Source organism: Ambystoma mexicanum, chromosome 10 (genome assembly GCF_040938575.1).
Source record: "Ambystoma mexicanum isolate Mex_15411 chromosome 10, UKY_AmexF1_1, whole genome shotgun sequence".
In the NCBI taxonomy this organism is placed as follows: domain Eukaryota; kingdom Metazoa; phylum Chordata; class Amphibia; order Caudata; family Ambystomatidae; genus Ambystoma; species Ambystoma mexicanum.
The window spans coordinates 104,716,516-104,738,737 of NC_090932.1; the positions used below are offsets into that span (position 1 = coordinate 104,716,516).

Here is a 22,222-nt window from a genome sequence, read left to right on the forward strand (position 1 = left end):
GTGCACAAAGCGTACCTAGAAAACTCACGCACAGATGCCAGTTTCTCCCGATTCTGCACACAAACAGAGAACAAACTCTCCTTTCCATCTCTCCCTCTTCCACCCTACCCACTTTTCTTACAGCGCCACAGGAGTGCCTAGAGACCAGGCAAATGGCAGCTATATAAATCAATCAACATAACCTACAACAATCACAGGCAAGACTATTACAAATGCAGTGAATGCTTTAAAAACTCCATGACCCAAAGAAAAGTAAGTCTGTTTATTCGTGAGTAAATATCCAAGATTCTTTTATGGAGTTTGAGTTCAGAAAGTTTGTCCATTGGATTCAACAGAAGAAAGACCAATAGTTCACTTGTGAAAAGGTAAGCAGGGTTGGAAATTGATGGAGCTATTCAGCTCCTGCTCCTAGACAAGGAGGGCCTCGTTAGCTTAGCACCAACAGCTACAAGGAGCAACATTTGCTCCAGAGGCAAACTGGTACCCTCCAACTAAAGCTATGTTGAATTAACTTTCTGCATATGGGAATGTAAATAAATGATTAGAGACACCAGAAGACATTTCAAGCAGAGCTCAGGAATCCCTTATCCAGATGGCCAGGCCACGACCATTGCTGTTGGATCTAGTTCCTGGGAGTGAACCAGTGGGGGAGGATCTCCTGGGTGAGGGAGACCAGGGATATGCTTGGGAGGATATCGAAGGTGAGGCGCGGTACTGTACCGAGGGGAAATGAAAGCTGAGAACCCCGAGGCCTTTGTAGGTTACAATACATCTGCCTGCCCCTTCCCATTAAATCTCTCCTACCCAGATCCAATAAACCTTCCGTACAAAGCCCATCCTTGAAGATCTCTAACCCGCTTGCATCTTATCCAAACAACCCTGGGCATTCCTTTCCACATTCCTCTAGTTATTTTGTCCCGAAAACAATCTACTAGGACGGAACTCTACTATTCCCACAATCCACTATGTTCTGTTCCCTATCCTGGTCATTCTCATCCATTCCACAAACCTTCCCTATCCAGTCCCGTAAGATACGGGACAGTCCAACCCCTTCCCTTTCCAATATGTAGACTAATTCCCGAAAACACCATATCCCTTATGCTACCACATAGAACATGTAGAAACTCTACTGCGCCCCTTTTCCGACACCAACACTTTTCCCTGATGTAGAAAACAGACTTGTAATAAGACTGTTTACCCGACATGTCCCATCACAAGGGTTGGGCAAAGTCAGGCAATTAACCTGAATCACATACACCAGACGGCCCGCCTTTTCCCCACAGGGATAAAAGGTGGAGCAAGAGCACAGTACGAGAAAGGCGAGCACGGCAGACAGCACTACAAGATGGCTAGTCAGGCATGGCAGTTCAAGAGAAGGAGAAAGGCAGGAGTCGAGAGGGTGACGAGGAGAGAAGGGACTGTGCTCTTTTTGTCCCAGACCCACAAAACCTTTGTGGAAGAGCCTAAAACTGAACAAAAGCACAAGTGTCTTGCAGCAGATGTCAACGGTACACAGGCAAGCCTACGCCGATAAGCAAGAGCGAAGGAAGCTCCTGCGCCCATGGTACAAGCCTTAACTCAAATGAAGCGGAAAGCCAAGTGGTTCATCACAGCCGGGTAGTCGAGGGGAGAACCAATGAGAACCCTGCTGTGTTGAGTGGACTATGGAAGAACTGTAAAAGTGTTAAGGGGATAACGGCTGTCAAGGGAGACCAGCACCACGTGGGTGCTAACTCAAGAGACTATGATCGATCCCATCTGAGACAAAGTACTCTGAGAAACTACAGATTTACCAGGTTACTCACCTTAGTGACCACCTTACTCCTAGTCCATAGTCCCCTTTCCTCGATACTTATTGACATCTCTCCGTCCTGTGGGATGGGACCGGAGCACTTTGTAAAAAGCACCCAAATTGTTTTAAAAAATGTGTCACTCTTTCCTGTGCGGGGCCCGCCACGTGGCCGTAACCCCGCCCACCTTGGCTCCGCCCCGTGCATCGCCCACAGTCCTTTTCTATCGCAGGGTCAAAGACCCATTAGCAATAACAGAGGAACCTTATTAGAGGGGACGGCGGGCGTATGGAGGAAAGGGGACTATGGACTGGGAGTAAGGTGGTCACTACGGTGAGTAACCTGGTAATACTCCAACGTCCCGTCCCCTTTCCTCCATACCTATGGGAGATTCCCCAAGCACTCCTTACAGGAACTATGGGTGGATGGAAATGCCCCTCACTGAAACAGGTTCTTCAGCACAGCCTGGCCGAACTGAGCGTCAGCTCTAGAGCTCATATCGAGGCAGTAATGCTTACAGAAAGCAGATGGGGAGGCCCAAGTAGCCGCTTTAGCGATGGACTCCCAGGGAACATACTTCTGAAAAGCAACCGCGGATGCCTCGCATCGCACCTGGTGTGCATGGATACCTTTAGGTGGTTTCAGCTTTTGGACGGTGAAAGATTCCGTGATACAGGCGGTAATCCATCCGGAAATAGATGCCTTAGACGGCAGCCTGCCCTGAGGCTTACCGAAGGTCACAAACAGTTGGGAAGAGCTCCGAAGCTCGGAAGTCCTGTCCAGGTAGAACCTAAGAACACTTCGGATATCCAGGCAGTGTAGAACCCTTTCCGCCTCCGAGGCAGGGTTCGGAAAAAAGAACGGAAGGGAAATCAACTGATTCAGATGGAATTCGATCACTACCCTTGGTAGGAAAGCTGGGTTCGTCCGAAGGACTACCTTGTCCTTGTGAAAGATCAAGAAAGGGTGCTCCACCGACAATGCCTGGAGCTCACTCACTCTCCTCACTGACGTAACCGCTACCAGAAAGGACACTTTCCAGGACACGTACTTGAGATCAACCGTAGCCATTGACTCAAAGGGTTTATGGCACAGCGCCGTCAAGACTACATTTAGGTCCCCAAGCAGGTGCCGACTACGCAACGGAGGGTAGAGGCATGTCAAGCCTGCAAAATGCCTCTTAACCACTGGGTTACTCGGCGAAGAGCATTGGTCTATAGCAAGATAAGCGGAAACCGCTGAAAGGTAAGTTCTGCATGACAGAACGTAAACACCCGACTCTGCTAGGGAGGACACGAAGGACAGCACCGTGTAAATCGAAGCCACCCTTGAATCAAATTGCTTTTCCAAAAAACCCACGACAGAACCAGAGCCATTTACTCCTGTATTGGGATCTGGTCGAGGGTTCCCTGGCTGCCTGGATAATACGCATGTTATCCGTAGACAAGTTAAAATGCTCTAAGACTTGAGCGAGCGATTGTGAGGAGGGGTTCCACATCTGCTGTTCCCCTTGATGAACAAGATCTGGGGTTACTGGTAACCTGATCAGCGGAAACACCAACAGTTGTTGAAGTTCTGAGAACCAAAAACTGGCCGGCCACCACGAGTCATGAGCAGAAGGGAACAGTTCACATTTCTTTCGCTTCCCAATTGCTCGATGAACTAGAGGCGGGAAGGCATAAGCTCTCATGTTGTGCCATGGAATCTCGAGAGCGTCCCCCAGAGGAGGCTCTCAGCCCCCCTCTGGAGGCATACTGAGGAAGCTTCTTGTTTACCACCGTAGCAAAGAGGTCCACCTCCGGTGTGCCCCAACGCAAGAAAGTCCATGAGAGGACCTCCGCCTTCAACTCCCACTCGTAGTGGACCACTGTCCGCCGGCTGAGGGCATCCGCTGTGACATTCGGCTGGCCCGGGATGTGCACTGCAAGCAGCCAGACGTCATGAAGCATGGCCCACTCCTATATCTGGATGGACAGATCAACCAAAGGTGCCCACCCCGCAGGCAACAAAACATTGTGCGGAAGGGGTATCCGAGCATTCTGGTCATAAACTGACCGATAAGGACACGCACAAGGCCGAGAAACCAGCCCTTCACCTGAGGCCGATGGCGCAGCTGTAGGGGTAGCGTTCAAAATGGCCGCCGCGGTCGTGGCGGGAACGGGCTCCATTTTGTCATCACCTGAGGGGAACTGCGGCACGTGAGGAAGTGAGGCAGGGGTCCCTGTCGATGGATCAGGTGTCTTAACTTCAGCCTTAACATAAGGAACCTCGGCAGAGCCGGTACTAGGCCTGGAATGTTTCTGCGACATACCAACCGCCAAATTAGCCTTCTACGGAAGGACCTCGGCGCTGCCGGTAAAAGAAGAATTTTCCTTCTTTGCCCCCTCAACAGATCTGGTGTCGCCGCAAGAGCAGGAACGGTGAGAAACAACCTTCACCGATAAGGCCTTGCCAGACCCTCAGAAATGTTGGTAGCTTTAGCCTTTGTACGAGGGACCTCAGACCCAGGTCCGGTAACAGCCTTACTCACGTGGTCCTCGAACATCCGTTCGGTAGCACCAAGCCCCACCAAGGCCTCGGGGCGCACCCCGGCATAAGAGCCAGTCGTCCAAATACGGATACTCAAGGATACCCTGTAGACGAAGTTAGGCCGCAATCACCGACATCTTCGTGAAGACACGCGGCGCCGAGCTGAGGCCAAAAGGAAGCACTCGAAACTGGAAGTGCTCCTGTCCCAAAGAGAAGCGGAGATATCTCCTTTGTGGGTTCCAAATCAGGATATGCATGTACGTGTCCTGAAGATCCACAACGCTGAGCCAATCGCCCATCTGCAAGGAGGAGCGTATCTGGCTGGGCGTGATCATCTTGAATTTCTCTTGGGGTAGGAAAAGATAGAACTGGGAAAGGTCTAGGATGGTGCGCAGGCCAGCCTGGTTGGGTTTGGGCACCGTAAACAGCCAGGAGTAGAAGCCCTCCCCTTGCTCCCCCCAAGGGGAACAGGTTCCACAGCTCTGAAGTGCAGAAGTTTCTGAACCTCGGCCTTGAGGGAGGGTGAGCCCGAAAGCTGAAAAGGAGGGTTGAGGGGTGGGGTAGGGGGTAAAGGTAAGCGGAAGCCCGCTCGAGCGACTGACAAGACCCACCTGTCTTCTGTGATGGTCTGCCACGCCTCCCAATGAGACGCAATGCGTCCTCCCACCGGTGTCTCGTGCGAGCGCGGAAAACCCTCATTTGGCAGGCTCATCAGTGGCGGTGCCACCTGAACCTGAGGAGGCGGCTGAAGAGCGGGAGAAAACCTGCGTACGCTGTTGTCTACGGCGGTTATTCCCCGCAGGAGTATCCACCCTGCGAGATTTGCGGTTGAGGAAGCCCTTAAAACCAGAGGAAGGTCGACCTTGCGACAACGGCCTTTGAGACTCGAAGGGAGCTTTAACCAGAACAGACAATGATTTAGCCGCCCGAGTGCTATCTTTGGTTTTGGTGAGCTCTACATCAGAAGAGTGAAAAAGCTCCTTACCATCAAATGGAAGGTCCAGAACCTTGTCTTGCACCTTCTTCGAGAAATTAGTGCCATGCAGCCACGTTTGCCGCGAGGCATCAACCCCAAGCATCAGACCCCGAGCCGAGGTGTCTACGTGATGAGCCGCAGCATCCAGGAGATCCTGGGCCAAGAGCGTGGCATCGTAAAGGCCTCCTCTGAAATCCTCCATCCTCGACCGGAATGTGCTCCTCGAACTCCGACAGACCTCTCCATATCCGCATGTTAGCTCCCGCCAAAATCAATTCTGCATTGGCCTGCCTGAGCTGTAAGGCCGAATTGGCAAAGATTTTCCTCCGTAGGGATTCCAGGAGCTTGTCCTCTTTAACCCCCCTGCCCCCCCTACCCACCCCCCCCCCCCCCCCCCCTCTAAGACCCGAGTAGCTGTCGCGGAGGAGGATGCTGCAGGCCTGGATTGCAACGTAGCCGCAGCCACCACTGTGGAGGAGGGAGGCGGACCTCGGCCAGAACGTCCTTCTGCAAGAACAGGCTGGTACGCTCCAAAGGAGACAAGGTGAACGCCCCAGAAAGCACGCCCTCCTGCGGAGTAGGTGCCTCGGGCACCGGAACATCTAAGAAACTCATGTCCAGCACCCGGTCATGGAAAGCTCTGATAGAGCAGGGAAGGTCCTTGTTGTCCTGATCGCCTTGAGGGTCATCTGACAGGTCAGGATCCTGCTGAGCCGTGTCAGGCACTGTCTTGTACACTGGGGACAATGGTGGCACAGGCGGAAGCGCAGGGGGGGAGGCACCACGGGCAAGGGAGGCGCCGGCGGAACCACCGTCGGAACGGGTGGAGCCGGAGGCGCGGGTGGACATATCTCCTTGAAAAGCCCTTTGAAATATTCCCTCATGGGGTCGGTGCGCATAAGCGCTTGAAATTTACCGAAAAAAAAGAGTCCTCAGGAGTTTGTTTCGGAACCTGAGGAGGCCTCTCATGAGGTGGACAAATCCAGGGACGTAACGGAGAAAAATGCCACATCGGCCCCTCCACCGACGAATCCACATAAATCAAGGGAGCCGCCCCCGTGGGCAACAAAACATTGTTCGGAAGAGGCATCCTGGCGTACCAATCATAAACCGGCCGGTAAGGATGCGCACAAGGGACCTTAGGTTCACTGGAAGGACCGAACCCTACACCAGGGGCTAATGGCGTAGTTGTAGGGGTAGTACCTAAAATGGCCACCGTGGTCGTGGCGGGAACGGCCGCCATTTTGTCCTCATCTGAGGGGAACTGCGGCACGTGAGGAAGTGAGGCAGTGAGGGAGAGGTCCCCGTCGATGGGTCAGGGATCTTAATATTAGCCTTAACGTAAGGGACCTCGGCAGAGCCAGTACTATGAGGCCTGGAATGTTTCTGCGACATACCAAACGCCAACTGAGCCTTCGAAGAAAGGGCCTCGGCACTGCCGGTAAAAGAAGAAACTTTCTTCTTTGCCCCCTCAACAGATCTGGTGTCACCACTAGAGCGGGAACAGTGCGCTGTCACCGACAGGGCCTTACCCAGCCCATGAGAACTGTTGGTATCCTTAGCCTCTGTACGAGGGACATCGGACCTAGGCCCGATAGAAGCCTTAACAGCACGGGCCTCGAACATCCGTTCGGTAACCTCAAGCCCAGCCAAGACCTCGGGGCGCACCCCGGTTTTGTTTTTGAGGGAAGCTGAAAGAGCGGCCTCAGAGCAAGCTCCGGTACCCCACGACTCAGTAGAACTGGGTCTACAAGCAGCCCCCACAGGAGGGGCCTCGGAGCGTACTCCGGTGTTCACAGGCCCTTACGGAGACCCTCGGAGAAAACACTGGTAGAATTATTAGGCCCGACAGGCACCTCAGGGCGAACCCCGGTAACAGAGCGATCAAGGCCCCTCCCGGCTCGAGAGGAACCCGGAAATGTATCCCCCGGCCGGGGTGCTCTGAAAGGTAAAGAACTTACCGGGCGTTTTTTCTTCTCTTCGAGGAACGCCTGAAAATGCGAAGGAGGAGTCCGTCCGAACACCATCTACCACCGCTCCAACCGACGTTGAAGCACCCGGACCGAAAGGGAGTCACAGTAAAAACAGGAGTCCCAACGGTGTTCCGGACCCAAACACTAAGCAAAGAGGATGGGGATCCGCCATCGCGAAGCGACGGTGACATGATGAACAGTCTGGAAAATCTAGTTTAAAAGACAGACTAGTAAACGAATGCTAGCGAGATCCAGAGAGGGGAAAAAGGGAAGAAAATCTTCCAAGGATGCAAGTGCGTCCGGCCCAGATTGTGTGGAGAAAAGGACTGATGGGCGATGCGTGGGGCGATGCGTGGGGCGGAGCAAAGGTGGGCGGGGTTACGGCCACGTGCCGGGCCCCGCGCAGGAAAGAGGGACAAATTTTTGAAAAAAATGTGGATGTTTTTTACAAAGTGCTCCGGTCCCGTCCCACAGGACGGAGAGATGTCCGTAAGTATGGAGGAAAGGGGACGGAACGTAGGAGTAACCAGAGGGCCATAAAAGGGCCACCGAAATAGGTTAAAGTTGTCATACTGAGGGTCAAGCAAAACCCCCATACAATCGAAAGACTTTGATCTACAAACCGTGTGAAAGAAAGGGAAATGAATCCTGCAGTGAGGAAAAAGGGGAAGCAAATCCCACCAACATTAAAGAGAGTAAAAGACGGAAATAGTGAACCCCACCAAAGGGTGCCAGTGATAGGTGCAAAGTCTAAAGTCCCAATAAACAGTGTTGAGGGATGTAAACCCGGCCGAAGGATGTCCACCATGAACTGTTTGAAAAGATAGAGAAACTAAGAACTGAAATCCTGCTAAAGCGAAGAGAAAGCCATAGTGAACCTAGAGGAGGGAGGCTGAGATTAAGAGGGGTGCGAGCCAAACAGAGGGAGATCCGGGGGTGAAGCTATCACCCAAGAACTGGCTGTCGAGAGGTCCGAGGTCAAACGAGGGAGTTCCAGGGGGGAAGCTATCATCCAAAACTCATTTGGAAAAGAACAGATATGTAAATTGAGGAATATGATAAAGGGGTCAGCGCCCAGAGGAGGGGGACCCAGAGGCGAACCATTATCGCCCTAAAGAACATTCATTTGATTGAATGAACCTTAGTTTTATTAGCTGAACACATCAGACCCCAGAAGGCAAGCGACTTTCAAGTTAAGAGACTTGGCCATCAACGGCCCTGATAACTGCAAGCTGAACTGTCGAGTGTGTTGTGCTCTACGATCCCACCTTACCCTGTGCTGAAAACGTGGGTAAGGGAGACCCAGGCTACTGCAACCTGACATTATTTGAGAATACTTTCTTTTCTTGAAAACTATACCAGACCTTAATTGTATTAGTTGTGAGGTTTGGCAATAGGTTTCTTAGTATAGGCCCTTTTATTTAACACACCACACTGGGACTGCCTTATTTTTCATTTGAGGGTGGACGCTTGCTTCCATCTTAGATTTAAGTTTAGATTATGCGTTCATTGTTCAATAAACACCCTTTAACTGTGATCACTTGCGTCTGTCTTACTCGTTACCACCATAAGTTCCTTATAGGGACAAAATGTTACAGTTTGCATCTCACATAAAAGTTAGATTTGCGGTACGCTATGTACTAGCTCCGATTACTCTAGGAGTAGCTCCTGCCTAAAAGGTGATGGCCGATACCCAGAAGCAAGTTATAGCTCCTGCTCAGGAAATCTTAACTTCAACCCCTGGGTAAGCAATCTTACTTGCAGGCCCTGTATGTGAAAGTGGCAGAAAACCCCAAGCTGAGGGAATCTTGGCGACCCTACTAGAAGTTATATTGTCCCAGGTTCCATAACAGAGGACTTGGATTGAATGGCTGCACAGTGAACCAACCCAATAAGGAATGCAATCACGTTCAGGCGGGCCTTGAAGATGGACAGCACACAGGCTCAAGACCCACCAGAAGAGGATCAGCTGGCCTAATGGAAGAGTGCCCAGACTGAAGATTGGTGCGAGGAAGGCCTAGGGAGCACCACTGCAGAGGTCTCCTAGGATGCATGGATGAATTATGGCTAGTCCATTTTTTAGTACTCCAATGCGGGTTGCAAAAAGTGGGGAAGGATCAGCACGGCAGACCACAACAGCCAGGACAAAGGTCCAGGGCTGGGTGATGTATAGAGTTTGAGCTATATCGATATATTTTCAAAAACTATATAGGAGACTATTGTTAACATTGAGATATATACATTATATACTACCATTTTTTTGTTTACATTTTGATATTTACACAGCTGTGTGTATTCTCAAACAGGAATAGGAACCCTGTATTTGCACTTTGTTTTGATCAATATCTAATGAAGGCGTTTGTGACATCTCACGTGTAGTTGGCGGCTTACAACTGAGCATTTAACCCACAAACAATAGAGAAATATTGTATATTGCCATTCAGCCCAGAAATATCGCAATGACTATCGCCCAGCCCTACGAAGGACCTTTTCCAGGTGGCCTGGGCCCACTTTCAAGTACAAACTGGGCTTGGGTTTCGTATATCACCACTAAACTTCAGGATGTTTACATGGAATACAACAAGAAGATGGGTATACACCAAATGTAAACCATGGAAAACAGAGTAAATATTTTCAAGCCCCGGGTTATTAAAGTGCCTTTAGTGTATTCATGTAATATACTTCTATAGCACTCAGTTAAAACATTGTGGCTACTTTTGCTTAAATGAGACTAAAATGCATGAATTGTCTTTAGCCACATTGACAAGTAAAATCAAAACCAATGCGAGAACAGAGAATCCAGCAACAAACTCTAAAGCTCTTTTACAAAATGTGTCCAGCATTTGCCAGGTATATCATGACCGCATCTTGGAGACAACAATTCACTAATCAGTGGGAGCATATCAGGAGATTTGAAATTCAGCTAGAAAGAAGGCTTTGTTGCTATACAAACCTTTGATAAAAGAATGGCAAATTGAATGTCATTTTAACAAAATGAAAAAAATGGCAGAGCAAGGGGGACCATTGCTGAGAAACTAAAAACTAGCAGACTCGTCAAACCCGCAGTGTCCCAGTACTTCCTACCCCAGCACTCGCAGCTAAGGAAAACAGCAAGAGTATCAAAGCTTCAGCCTAGTAAAGTAGTTAAATCATGTTCCGTACCCTAACAGATCAAAAACGAAAGGAGGTTATGAAGGTGCAATGACAATGCACAAGAATAGTTGGCATACAGATGGACTTGAATGCACAGTATGTTTTCCATGAACTATGTACAGCACAAATGAAGTTAGTCCCACCAATAAGTGACAATTCACACAGTTGAAAAGACGACTAGCAGAAGCAAAGCATCCAATTCTTCACCTTGCATGCTACAGTACCAAAATACACAACGTAAAATATCTATGAGATAATGGAACTGCAATGGCTATCCAAAAGGGCCCAACTAGCTTACTGCATACCTAGTATTACCAGTCTCTTTATAAACAAACAAAATGTAACCTGACAAAACCATTTATTTGCACTACAGAAATACACTGCTTTTATTTTACTGTACTATTTTTCTTAAGGCATTATGTAAGCTCTAATCTTTGATGGCCTTATAATTTACAGAAAGATTTGAACAAAACCACCAATTAGTTGCCATCAGCTAGTAGTAACCATGGCATACTTTCTTTGTAAATGTAAATTCTTCAGCTCATTGTACCCAAATTCCTAGCGCTAAACCTTGCATTTCCGAGCTCCAAACCTGCATCTCATTTGTGATGTGCAAATGTCCCTATGTTGCAGTTTCATGATCATTTCTACCAACTGTGTAGCTAGTTAGCAAGGCAAATTAGTGTTCCAAAATTGATTAGTTTACTAATTAAAATGTTCTTGATTAGCAAACATATTTGATTAGCAATGTTGTGCTAATATTTTTAATGTCAGACATTGTTTGTACCCAATAGATAAAATGAGCACCAATAAACCATTTTTGTGTACCGCTGAAGACATTAGTAAGATGTGTCTAAAATGTAAAGGTTAGATGAAAGAATGGACAAATACGATAAAAAGGCTGACAGTTTTCAATGCAAGGCTCGGTGCAGCTGGGAGCAGTCTGTGTTGCACAGGGCAATGTTCCATATATTGTATGCTTGACCCATCATTTGCTGTGTAAGAAGTTCAGAAGTTGCATTTATCAAAAGGTTCATACTGTTAAAGGACAGTCATAGCCTGAGACTAAAATAAGTAATTGGTGCATCAATAGCTAGGGTAATTGTCAACTTCTGGTGGCCAAGATGGTGCTTGGCTGTTATTGATATTAACTGTTTTCAATATAGATTTAAATACCACTTTCGGGGCTGAGCCGGGTCATAGGGCAGCATTCAAGTCCTGCGCACACATGAAAGTGGTATTGTTCGCCATTAGCACTCTGAGCCGCCATCTGAGGTGCAGATGATTGTTTTTTTTTTAAGGGAATCCGGCTTTGCACAATACAGAATTTGCTTAAAAAGAAGTTGCATGTCCATGATTAAACAAAACGATTTCCAGGACCTGGAGGTGAGTGAGGGTGGCGAAGGGGGGTGAGGATAGGGTTAGGGAGGGGGGCGCGGGCAGACGGACGGTGGGGGGGGCGGGGTGTCATTAGCGACTGTCTGAGACACCACTTCCAAAGGATGATGGCTGGGCAGAGATGCAACGGGTTTGATTGAAATGCAGACAGAACAAGTTACTTACCTGTAACTGTTGTTCTCCAGCATGGGTCTGGCATTCACATGCTCATGAATATTCCCTGTCGTCAGGCTGGGAATCCTCGGTAAAGAAAAATCAGTTTCGTTTCTGAACTGTCTTTCTACTAATAACCAATCACTGGTCTCTGGGTCATACTGCCCCCAGCCAATGACTGCCCTCTACCTAAGCCCCTCCTCTGGCAGCCATCTTCAGATTTGGTAGCAGGTAAAGTGGCAGTAGGGCCAAGAGAAGAGCCGCAGAGGGGTAGGAGGGAGGGTTCGCATGTGAATCCATGCCAGACCCATGCTGGAGAACAACAGTTACAGGTAAGTAGCTTGTTCCTTCTCCTGCATGGGGTCTTGCATGGATTCACATGCTCATGAATACAAGAATACATAGCAGTACACACATGCACAACCACGGCAGGTGACAAGGCTCAACATTAAGCATCTCATCTCCTCACCAGGCCCACCTTCAGGCAAACAGGTTGCGCAGCACTGCCTGGCCGACTCTGGACTCCTCCCTGGAATCCCGGTCGACGCAGTAGAATCTCGTGAAGGTGTGCGTCGACCTCCACGTAGCAGCCCTGCAGATGTCTAGCAGGGGAACACCAGACAACACCACCGTGGTAGCAACGATCGCTCTGGTCGAATTGGCTCTTCTGTGCACGGCACCAGACAGAGAACCTCTTACTTTTTTGTCCATAACACTTGAGAGTCGAGGACGCCCGGGCCTTTGCAAGCACCTCCTTGCAGTCCGCCGGGATATCGTACCCTCCAAACTCTAGTGCTGCAGAAGCCAGGCCTGCAGGTTCAGCGACCCCGGGTCATGGTGGAGGATGGCGCCTCCTCTGGCGAGAAGATCTGCGTCCGACGGCAGTTTGACTGGGGGATGGGGTACGCTGACCTGTCCATAAGGTCCGGGAACCAAATCTGCCTCGGCGACGCCGGCGTGACGAGGATCATCCTGCACCGGCACCGTCTGAGTTGACTGATGAGTTGCAGCAGCAACGGCTGGACCACATACAGGAACAGGCCGTCCCAGGGGAATGAGAAGGCATCGCCCATGCTCCCTGGCTGGGGAAACCTGCTGGTGAACCTCTGACATTTGGCATTCGTCGCAAATCGGTCCATCTGGGGACTGCCCCATCGTCTGAAAAGGAGATCCACTTGATCCTGCCGCAACTCCCACTCGTGGCACAAGCGCATCTCCCTGCTGAGTGAGTCTGCGATGGTGTTCTTGATTCCTGCTAGATGGAAGGGTACCAGAAACATCCCTTGGGCGACGGCCAAGTGCCACAGATTCTGTGCTTCCTTGGATAGGACTGGAGATCTGGTGCGCCCCTGCTTCCGGATGTAGAACATTGTGGTGGTGGTGTCGGTGAAGACCTTTACCACCTTGCCCTTGAGGGGGCGGAAGAAACGACGCGAGGGCCTAGAACACGGCTGGAGCTCCAGGACATTTATGTGTAGTGACCTCTCTTCCGGGAACCAAAGGCCTCTGGCGTGGAGATCTCTGGTGTGCGCTCCCCATCCCTCCAGGCAGGCATCCGTTGTCACCATTTCCTGATGTGCCGGGGTCTGGAAGTCCATGCCCGCCAGATGTGCGTGGGTGCCCCACCACCGGATCGCTTGGCGGAAAGTCTTGAGTGAGATCCTGTCTTTGAAGCTGCCCGCCGCTTGCATCCAACGGGCGTGGAGGAACTCCTACAGTGGTCGCATCGGCAGTATGCATAGGCGCACGAGGACATCATGCCAAGTAGGGACTTGATGGACCTCACCCTTGCCACGTCAGCCGTTGTACCTTGCCCAGGATTGCCTTTGTCCTTTCCTCCGACGGCGGAGCCAATCTCACCACTGTCGAGCCTGGCCCCCAGAAACAGGGTGACGGTACCAAGTGGGATTTCGCGTAATTGATCGAGAATCCCAGATCTGTGAGCAGTTGGACGGTCTTCACTGTGTGATCGACGGCGAGTTCCCTTGACTTTGCTCGGATGAGCTAATCGTTCAGGTAGGGGTAGACGTGGATGCCCTGCAGGCATAGCGAGGCCGCCACTGGTGCTAGGCACATGAACACCCTGGGCGCCGACTTCAAACCGAAGGGAAGGGCCTTGAACTGATAGAGGAGTCCTTGGACCACAAATCGCAGGAATTTTCAATGTCCTTTTAGAATGGGGATGTGGAAGTAGGCATCCTCCAAGTCTAGCAACGATAGGAAGTCGCATTCCTCCAGCTGTCCCACCACGTGCTGGAGGGTGATCATCCGGACCTTCTGGGACTTCATGTACTTGTTTAGACTTAGGTCCAGGATGGGTCGCCAACCGACTGTCTTCTTCCGGACGAGGAAGTATCGCGAGTACACTCCGGAGCCCAAGAGCCTCTTTGGGACGAGCTTGATGGCTCCCTTTCCTAGCATCGCCCGTACCTCCAGCAGCAGTTGAGTGACATGGTTTTCCTTCTTGGCCACGGGTGGAATACGGGGACACCTCTTGAAATTCCAAAGTGTGCCCGCAGGCCAGGGCATCCAGCACCCAACTGTCACTGGAGATGGACTCCCACACGCTGATGAATTTCGCCAACTGGCCTCTCACCGGGGTGCTCAGGTGTGGGCCCGACGCCACGGCCGGTTCAATCCTGTTTCGTCGCAGCCTTGCCGACAACAAGATCCTCCTGTCTTGCTGCGTCCTCTGTAGGCCTCCTGTGACGAGGAGCGGGCCGCTTGGCGGTACGAGGCACCGCTGCCGAAGCCTTTGGAGGCACCTTGCTTGCCTCCAGAGTTCCGAAAGGACGGCCGCCATTGTTGAACACCCAAGGCCCGAGCCGTCTCGGTGTCCGCCTTGATGGCCTGTAGTGACTCGTCCACTGTCTTGCTGAACAGGTTGTTCCCCGTCTAAGGGCATATCCAGAACCCTTGTCTGCACGTCTTGGAAGTCGGTTGCCTTGAGCCAAAAGCGCCAGTGAAGGCAAACGCTGTCGCCCATCTGACGAAAGCCGGGGAGGTGGCGAAGGGAGGTCCATTCCCTCGTCGCCACAGTCGTTGCCGTCTCCGTTCGTCTCATCCCTCGGAGGAGGGGATGGGGGTGAAGGCTGGAGAGGGTTGGGGGGAGGATGGACTCTTCTCCACTTTTTCGGTGGGCTCCCCAATGGACCAGGCCCCGCTGGGTCCTCAGTGGGGGGGGGGGGTTACGATAAGGGCATCCTTGTCCTCATCTCAGTGCACAGGTTTTGCATAGCCATCAAGATAGGACCTGAATTGTCCTGTCGTATGGGCACCGGCGGTTGGGGTGTGGGGTCCTCCACGGCCCCATCTTCCTCGTCGGCCCCCCTGTTGCTCTCCTCATCGGCCTAGTCGGGATCCTTCCTGTGGGCCTTGGATTCCTTGAACTTCTTGTCCAGGATCCTTTGGACACTTGCCAACTCAGCCTCAGAGGTGGTATCCATGTCTGTTACAGCTACTGTGCCACACCCCCCCACCCCTCCCCTCCCCCCCCTTTCTCCTGCTGGGGGTTTTCACAGAGGTCCTCGATAGGCTGAAAAGATGATTCCCTCCGAGGTCGCAGGGAAACTCTAGCCCCTGAAGTCGTCTCCACTGGGGAAGCATCCGTAGGTTTCGTCGGGGCCGTCACAACTCCCTCAATCGAGGCCTTAGCCCGTGAATCAGGGCCTTCACGACCTTGGGCGTGCCTTAGGCCTTCACCTTGGGGGGTGGGTCACTGCCTCGCTCCCCCTCGGCTGTCTCCGTCGGGATCGACCTGGGCTTCTCCCGAAGCTTGCCCGGGTTCTCAGACTTCCTCTTCCCCGAGCCAGAGCGTTGGCTCGTGGTTGATGGCGTCGGTGATAATGCGCCCTGCCTAGCAGCCGAGGAGCCCGACAGATCGGGGCGCCCGGTGCCCGCGGACTTGCAGTGCTTTGCCTTCTGTTGGGCCCCCACCATCGCCGGAGAGCCCTCAAAGGTCTTAGAAGACCGCTCAGATTTCTTCTCACCCGCTGCTGGGCTCTTCCCCTCCAGCGGGTTGGTGAGTTGAATACGACGATCCTTCATTGTCTGTTCGGACATGTTTTTACAAAACGCACAATCCTTCTCCACGTGCGATTTGTCGTCGTGAAGGCAGTAGAGGCACCAAGAGTGCTCATCTTCCTTAAAGACATTCTGAAGCCTGCATCCAGGGCAGCTACTGAACAGCTTGATCCAACAGGCGTCATGCTTCCTTTGTCCTGGGCCATATCCACGCAGGGTAGGCCTCAAAGAACTTCTGGAATCCTCAGAGAAGTGGAAAACAGGATGAAAAGGTGCCCTTGAGGGGTGTAGAAAATTCCGAAAACTGGTCCCCATTAATCGGAAGTAGAGTTGGTTGCGCTTGAGGTTCGATTAACTAAAAATATAAGAGTAAACTCTTTGAAAACACGCAAAACGCAGTAAAAGCTTGAGAGCTACAGCACGAGGACTCCCAACACTTGAACGTGCGGTAAAAATCTTAAGATGGCTGCCAGAGGAGGGGCTTAGGTAGAGGGCAGTCATTGGCTGGGGGCAGTATGACACCAGAGACCAGCGATTGGTTATTAGTAGAAAGACGGTCCAAAAAAAAAAACTGAAACTGATTTTTTCTTTACCGAGGATTCCCAGCCTGACAGGGAACATTCATGAGCATGTGAATCCATGCCAGATTGTAACGCTCACCTGATGCCCGCAGAGGCGCCGGTCTTGACTGGGTGAATGCCGTATCTTCAAAGGTGATGTGTAACACACGGTTGGCTCTTTGGGCTGGACCTCTGTGCACTGTATGTCTGACTCGAAGAGCAAGATGTCTGCAGATAGAAAATATGGGATTAATGAACTGGGGTTATTGGGTGCCTCTCTCCTCTTCCCTTTCTCTTCTCCTGTAGAACCCCAAAGGTTAACGCCCTCACCTTAGGTAAGTGAACGCCGAGCTCTCCATCTGCCTCGGGGCAGGGTGCCGTAACCAGTTTCTTCACTGGATAAGGGTGCAGGACTCTTGAACTCAGAGGACTGCTGTCCGTCGTTAACTGCACGAACGGTAAGTTCTGGGCACTTCAAATGTCTTAAAAGTCTTTTGTAATGATATCTCTTGTTTTGCAGGGTTCCGGCGATGGCGGATGGCGGGCTGATGAGAGTTGAGGATCGAACCCGCGTGAGGAATAGAAGCGCCTGGAAGCACGTAAGTAAGCGCTTGTAGCCTGCTGCACGATGCGCACCAACTGTCCCTTTTATCTTGCAGGTACAAGTTCGGAGCTTTAGAGAAGCTGAAGGGTGCTGGAATACCCACTGGATTCGGCGTGGGAAGGAGTAATGGCACGTGAGTAAATAAGTTGCCCAATGTCTTTAAACGCACCTTCTTTTGTCTTTCAGATGCGGGATGCAGCGCCGAAGGCCTCCGGAGCGTGTGAAGAGCTAGTAAGCTTTTGTCTTTCAGATGCCCGAATGCAGTGCGAAGACCTGCGGAGCATGCGAAGAGTAGGTAAACCTTTGTCTTTCAGATGCCGGAATGCAGCGCGAGGCGTTGGTAACAGCCGATGGACCAGGTAAGAGATGCGCTGCCACTGAAGACCGTAGTGCTAACCTGTTCTTTCTTTGTCTTTACAGGTGCTGCTGAAGACTGGATTCCAGGATGGTAAGCCTTTGTTCCCTTAGGCCCAGGATCAGAAGCAGAAGACACGATGAGCGTTCTGCTGCAGAGAATGCAGAATAACGCAAAGCAAGATTCATCCATCGGGTGTGGTTTAAATAGCCTCCTGTAGTGCTTAGGCGTCTCCTTCCACAGCCTCGCCTAGGTAAGAAAAGAGTTCCTGCTTTCCAGAAGAGTTCCAGTGTTCTGAACCTAGGGAGTGGCTCCTGCCCCACCCAACAGGAAAAGTAGTTCCAAACAGAAGAGGATCAGGGGCTCAACTGGCAGGTAAGTAAGCAGCATGGTCTGCTGCAGGTAAGTCCACCCAAGCATTATGAGCCCGGCGCTTCCAGCGCTGGGACTGGGCATCTTTATGAGCCTTGTGCCACTGGCGCCAGGACAGGGTCCAAAAGGTCCCAATTGGGACTGGCTGGCACTCGGAACCGGGTTATGGGTCTGCTTCCAAGAGAGTCGGGCAAGTCCTGATCTTTTGGAAGCAGAGATCATGACAGATCCCATGCTGGAGAAAGCTCTTTCGGTATGTGTTCTTTGCCTCTGGATTGATCATCTATCTCCCAAAGGTGCCAATATATAATGCAATCATAACCACAGAGCAAAGCAAGTTCTGGAGGCTAACTACAGTGTATGATATTGCAGTAGATGTACAGACTGGATTCAACTGATCACTAATTTGTGGATACATCTAGTTAGATGTGTATTATGTATGAGGAAAGTAATACACTAATCAGAGTGGACAGCAAAGCAGGGTGGGAACTGGACAAACTTGATGGACTATTGTAACTTGCGGCCATCTCACAGAGGGTGGCCAGCATAAAACAGGGTGATAAGAAAATATCATGGAGTTTGGGATCAGCTCATGGATTGAACACTAATTGCACAGATATAGGCAAACAGCATGTCAGAGAGCCAGGTTTGCCATCCTCTCCCCAGTGCTCGTCAATCTATACATGAAGCCCTCCTAATCGCACACATCCACATCCAACAATACGGCCACGAGACGCCGCTATACTTAAAGGTCGCCTCCATCAAGGACATCCATGGGCTCAAAACCTGCCTCTCGCTGATCAAGTCTTGGATGTCCAGTGCATACTTGAAGCTCAACTCCTCCAATATCGAATTCCTACTCTTCACCAACACCCCCAAATATCCAGACATACAGACATGGCTATAAACCATGAACTCTGAAAGCTTCACACCCAAGTTCACCTCCAGCGCCAAGTCCCTCGGGTTAAACATTGACAAACTGCTCCTTCAAGACACAGATCACTAATGAAACAGACAGCTTGCTATCAGCTCTCCCTCCTGCTGAAAGTCGAGCCCTTCCTAACTCTGGACAGCTTTAGATCCACCATTCAAGCACTGGTCCTATCCCACCTGGATGGGGGCAATGCACAGCTCGAAGGACTCCCGTCCTCCCTTGTGCCCCTGAGAAGTGTCCTACAGGCAGCCACACTCCTCTTTAAGGGTCTACGCAGATACAACCACATCACCCTGGCCGTCATCGGCCTTCACTGGCTCCCACTGCAGGCACAAATCACCTCTATAATGCAGCCACCCTCATTTCAACCAGGTACCTTGCAGAGAAACTCTTCATCTCTGGCAGACAGCACACCACCAGAAGCCAGGAGACGTCAAATCCATTGCCAAGGAAAGGTCCAGAAAAAAGCCTGCTCTGCCTACGCTACAAGACTATGGAACCTCCTCCCAGTCAGAATTAGACTCGCCCCCACACACTCCAATAATTCAGAAAAGAACTCGAGACCCACTTCAAGGAATCCCTCTGCCTCAACACCTAGGCCATCATATTGCCCGTCACTCGACCCGACACGCAAGAAGTCACCGCCCCCGTATAGCCGTCATCTCTGAAAGGCGCTCAGTTATCCATCTTTATTGTTGTATGCCTCTATAAAGTGCTCTGTTGCTTCTCAAAGCTATGTCCGCAATAAACATAATATGCATTTGGCGGTGTGATAAGCACATTTCCTAAAGTGTTCACTCGTCAATCTGATCTACCTTTACAAACAAAATTGAAAATAGTGGACAGATTTAGATCAAATACTATAAACATTTCTGAAAAACAGGGACCATGTGTTTTGCAGTAGCAATACTGTAATTAAGCATTAACTATAATTTTAGGAATGGAATTGCACCACTGTCATAAAAAAATAAAGTTAATATATACTGGTCTTTGCCAAAAAAGATAGTTAGCCATCATCCACATTACTTCTGGTTTGCAACCATAATAAAAAGACCTTTTATTGGCTAGCATTCCCCCACACAAGCCTTTGGCACTTTGCAGAGCATATTACAACTGCACTCTTTCTGCATTAGTCACTTTGAACTTGCTGAGAACAGAGAAGAGAGGGTAGAATGAGCCCCAAGAGTAATACAGGAATGTAAGGTGAGCTGCGTTTTCATTGAGCAGGGTAATTTACATAGTGCCAAAACAGGATTAGATGGCAAATTGCTATACGACACTGCTTATTTTATGACTGGTTTAGCCAATGCCAAAAGGTCACACCGTTTCCGCATGTGAACAAACCTAGGTTCTGAAGCTCTCACTAACACATGAAACTTATTCATGCCACTTACCTCTTGCTCTTGCTGAAAGATGACAACTCTACCACCTTTGTCTCCTGTAGCTAATAATTCTCCGGAATGATTAAATTCTACTGTTGAAATAATATCAGCTGTATGGGGTAAAGAAAGACTTTCATGAGTATACACCAAGACAATGAGGACGATACAAGATAAAGTTCCACAAAATAAAAATCTGCTTTCCTACAAGTAGCGAATGTTCAACAGTAAGATTCCAGACATGTCACCTTGTTGGAGTGTTGCCATTTTTAAGAAAGAAAGTAAATGCAACTACATGAAAGATTTTAGAATAGAGGGACTAGCCTTGACGGAGCAAATCCCATTGTGCCATTTTGAGCTGAGAGAAAAGGGTCAAGAGGCCAGTACAGAGGCTTACAGATACGGAAAGGGATGCGGCTGATGCACTCTTACAAATCAATTTAAGTTAACCATTAAATTGAATACAGTCAAATCAAGAAGCATCGCCAAAGCAAAACGTTAAGGCTATTGTGTAGTGCTAGGACTGATTTTCTATACTCTGCCATGGTGGACAGATGTATAGAAGGCCAACCTAGTATTGTGACAGGGACAACTCTGGGAGCTGTAGCCAAACCAGATCAAGGTAACAAGGAGAGTGGACTAGGCCAAGTCTAAAGAGGTGGTTACCTTGCAAGGGGTCCACAATGAGTGCACATAGTTGAACAGTCAAGGAACACACTTAGACAAAGGGATATAACAGTACTTCTTTACTTGTGGCCAAATAACGAAAAATTACTAACTAGTAATAATATCACAACACAAAAAAATAGATCCATATACACAATCACTGGAGCAGGGCAAATTACATATCTAGCCCCTGAAAAGGAAGGTACAGATTGGAATAAGCACTAAGGCCATCCCTAAAATGTATGGGGCCTTGTTTAGCAAAGTTCCATACAGTTTTGTGAAGATGGAAAAAATGAAGGTTGGCTCTCTGGGGTCCAACAAACAGGTCCAAGGGTTGGGGGACAAGTTAATCCAACAAACGTGTACCCAACTTTCGGAGTGCTTGTGTGAACAAGTAATGGCAAAGCCAAAGTAATACAAACATTTATAAAAGTTACCAAAACTTAAGAGGGAGTTAGGGGGTTCAGGCAAGTATCGCAACAAATCACCCACCATACGATTCATTCATTCATTCATGCTTTTCCTGCCGTCAGCCTCAGCCCTTGACCCCCCCAGGGGCTACAGGTTCGAGCCCTCCTCGGGTCGGTGACTAATGCTGGTGCAACGTCTTCCAGTTGAGAAATTGGAAAGAACTCTATGCAGGGCCCCTTCTCGGGGCAGGACTGGATGCAGTTACCCAGTTTTGGACTATGGCCACCAATGCACGGCGACACAGGGATTCACTTGCCGCGTCAGACTTTGCCTCCTATCTCAGCCCCCCTTGATGCTATGACCATGAAAGTTCGCAGAGGCAAGTGTTATGGCACAAGCTCAAGATCCTCCAAGTTCCAGGAATCAACTCGGAATAGCGACATCTGCAGCACGGAAGCCCAAGCTCAGAGCTGGTCAAGCCACTGGGCGATCCAGGGGCACTTCTGAAGGCTCTTTGTAGGACTCCAAGCGGACGTCGAGAATGGATGTACCCTCGACTCCAAGCGTCACAGCTCCTCAGCAGGACTGCTAAAGATCACCTACAAGACAGGGCTCTTACAAGAGAAGTTGGTCGCAAGGCCTTCCATCGAGTGTGTCTCCTTGCAGGGTTTGCAGTTGGACAGGAGTCTTGACTCCTTTGATTTTTTGCAGGATCTCTAGAGTGAGTGCAGCGGTCCTCTTATCCTACAAGCCAGGTAAAAGCTAAAACTCCCACTAGCCAATGACAGATCTGGCCCCCACACACACCAGCAGTGGTCCAATCAGGGCCACTAATGGCAAAACTCATGCATACCACTCTCACCAGTTCATGCATTGGGAGCAGACAGTCCGAGCCAACTTCCTGTCAGCAAACACACATAGCCCTCCAGTGGGCCACCCAAAGTCT

The 22,222-nt window shown here is 50.2% G+C and overlaps 1 protein-coding gene across 1 annotated transcript in view; it reads right to left on the reverse strand.

Annotated features, from left to right (window-relative positions):
* PPP2R2A (protein phosphatase 2 regulatory subunit Balpha) overlaps positions 1-22,222 on the reverse strand; it is an 840,776-nt gene that overhangs the window by 570,977 nt on the left and 247,577 nt on the right. Inside the window, exon 3 of the mRNA XM_069617587.1 lies at positions 20,215-20,312. Within this exon, the coding sequence (XP_069473688.1) occupies positions 20,215-20,312 (98 nt within the window). The remainder of the gene's footprint in view (positions 1-20,214; positions 20,313-22,222) is intronic.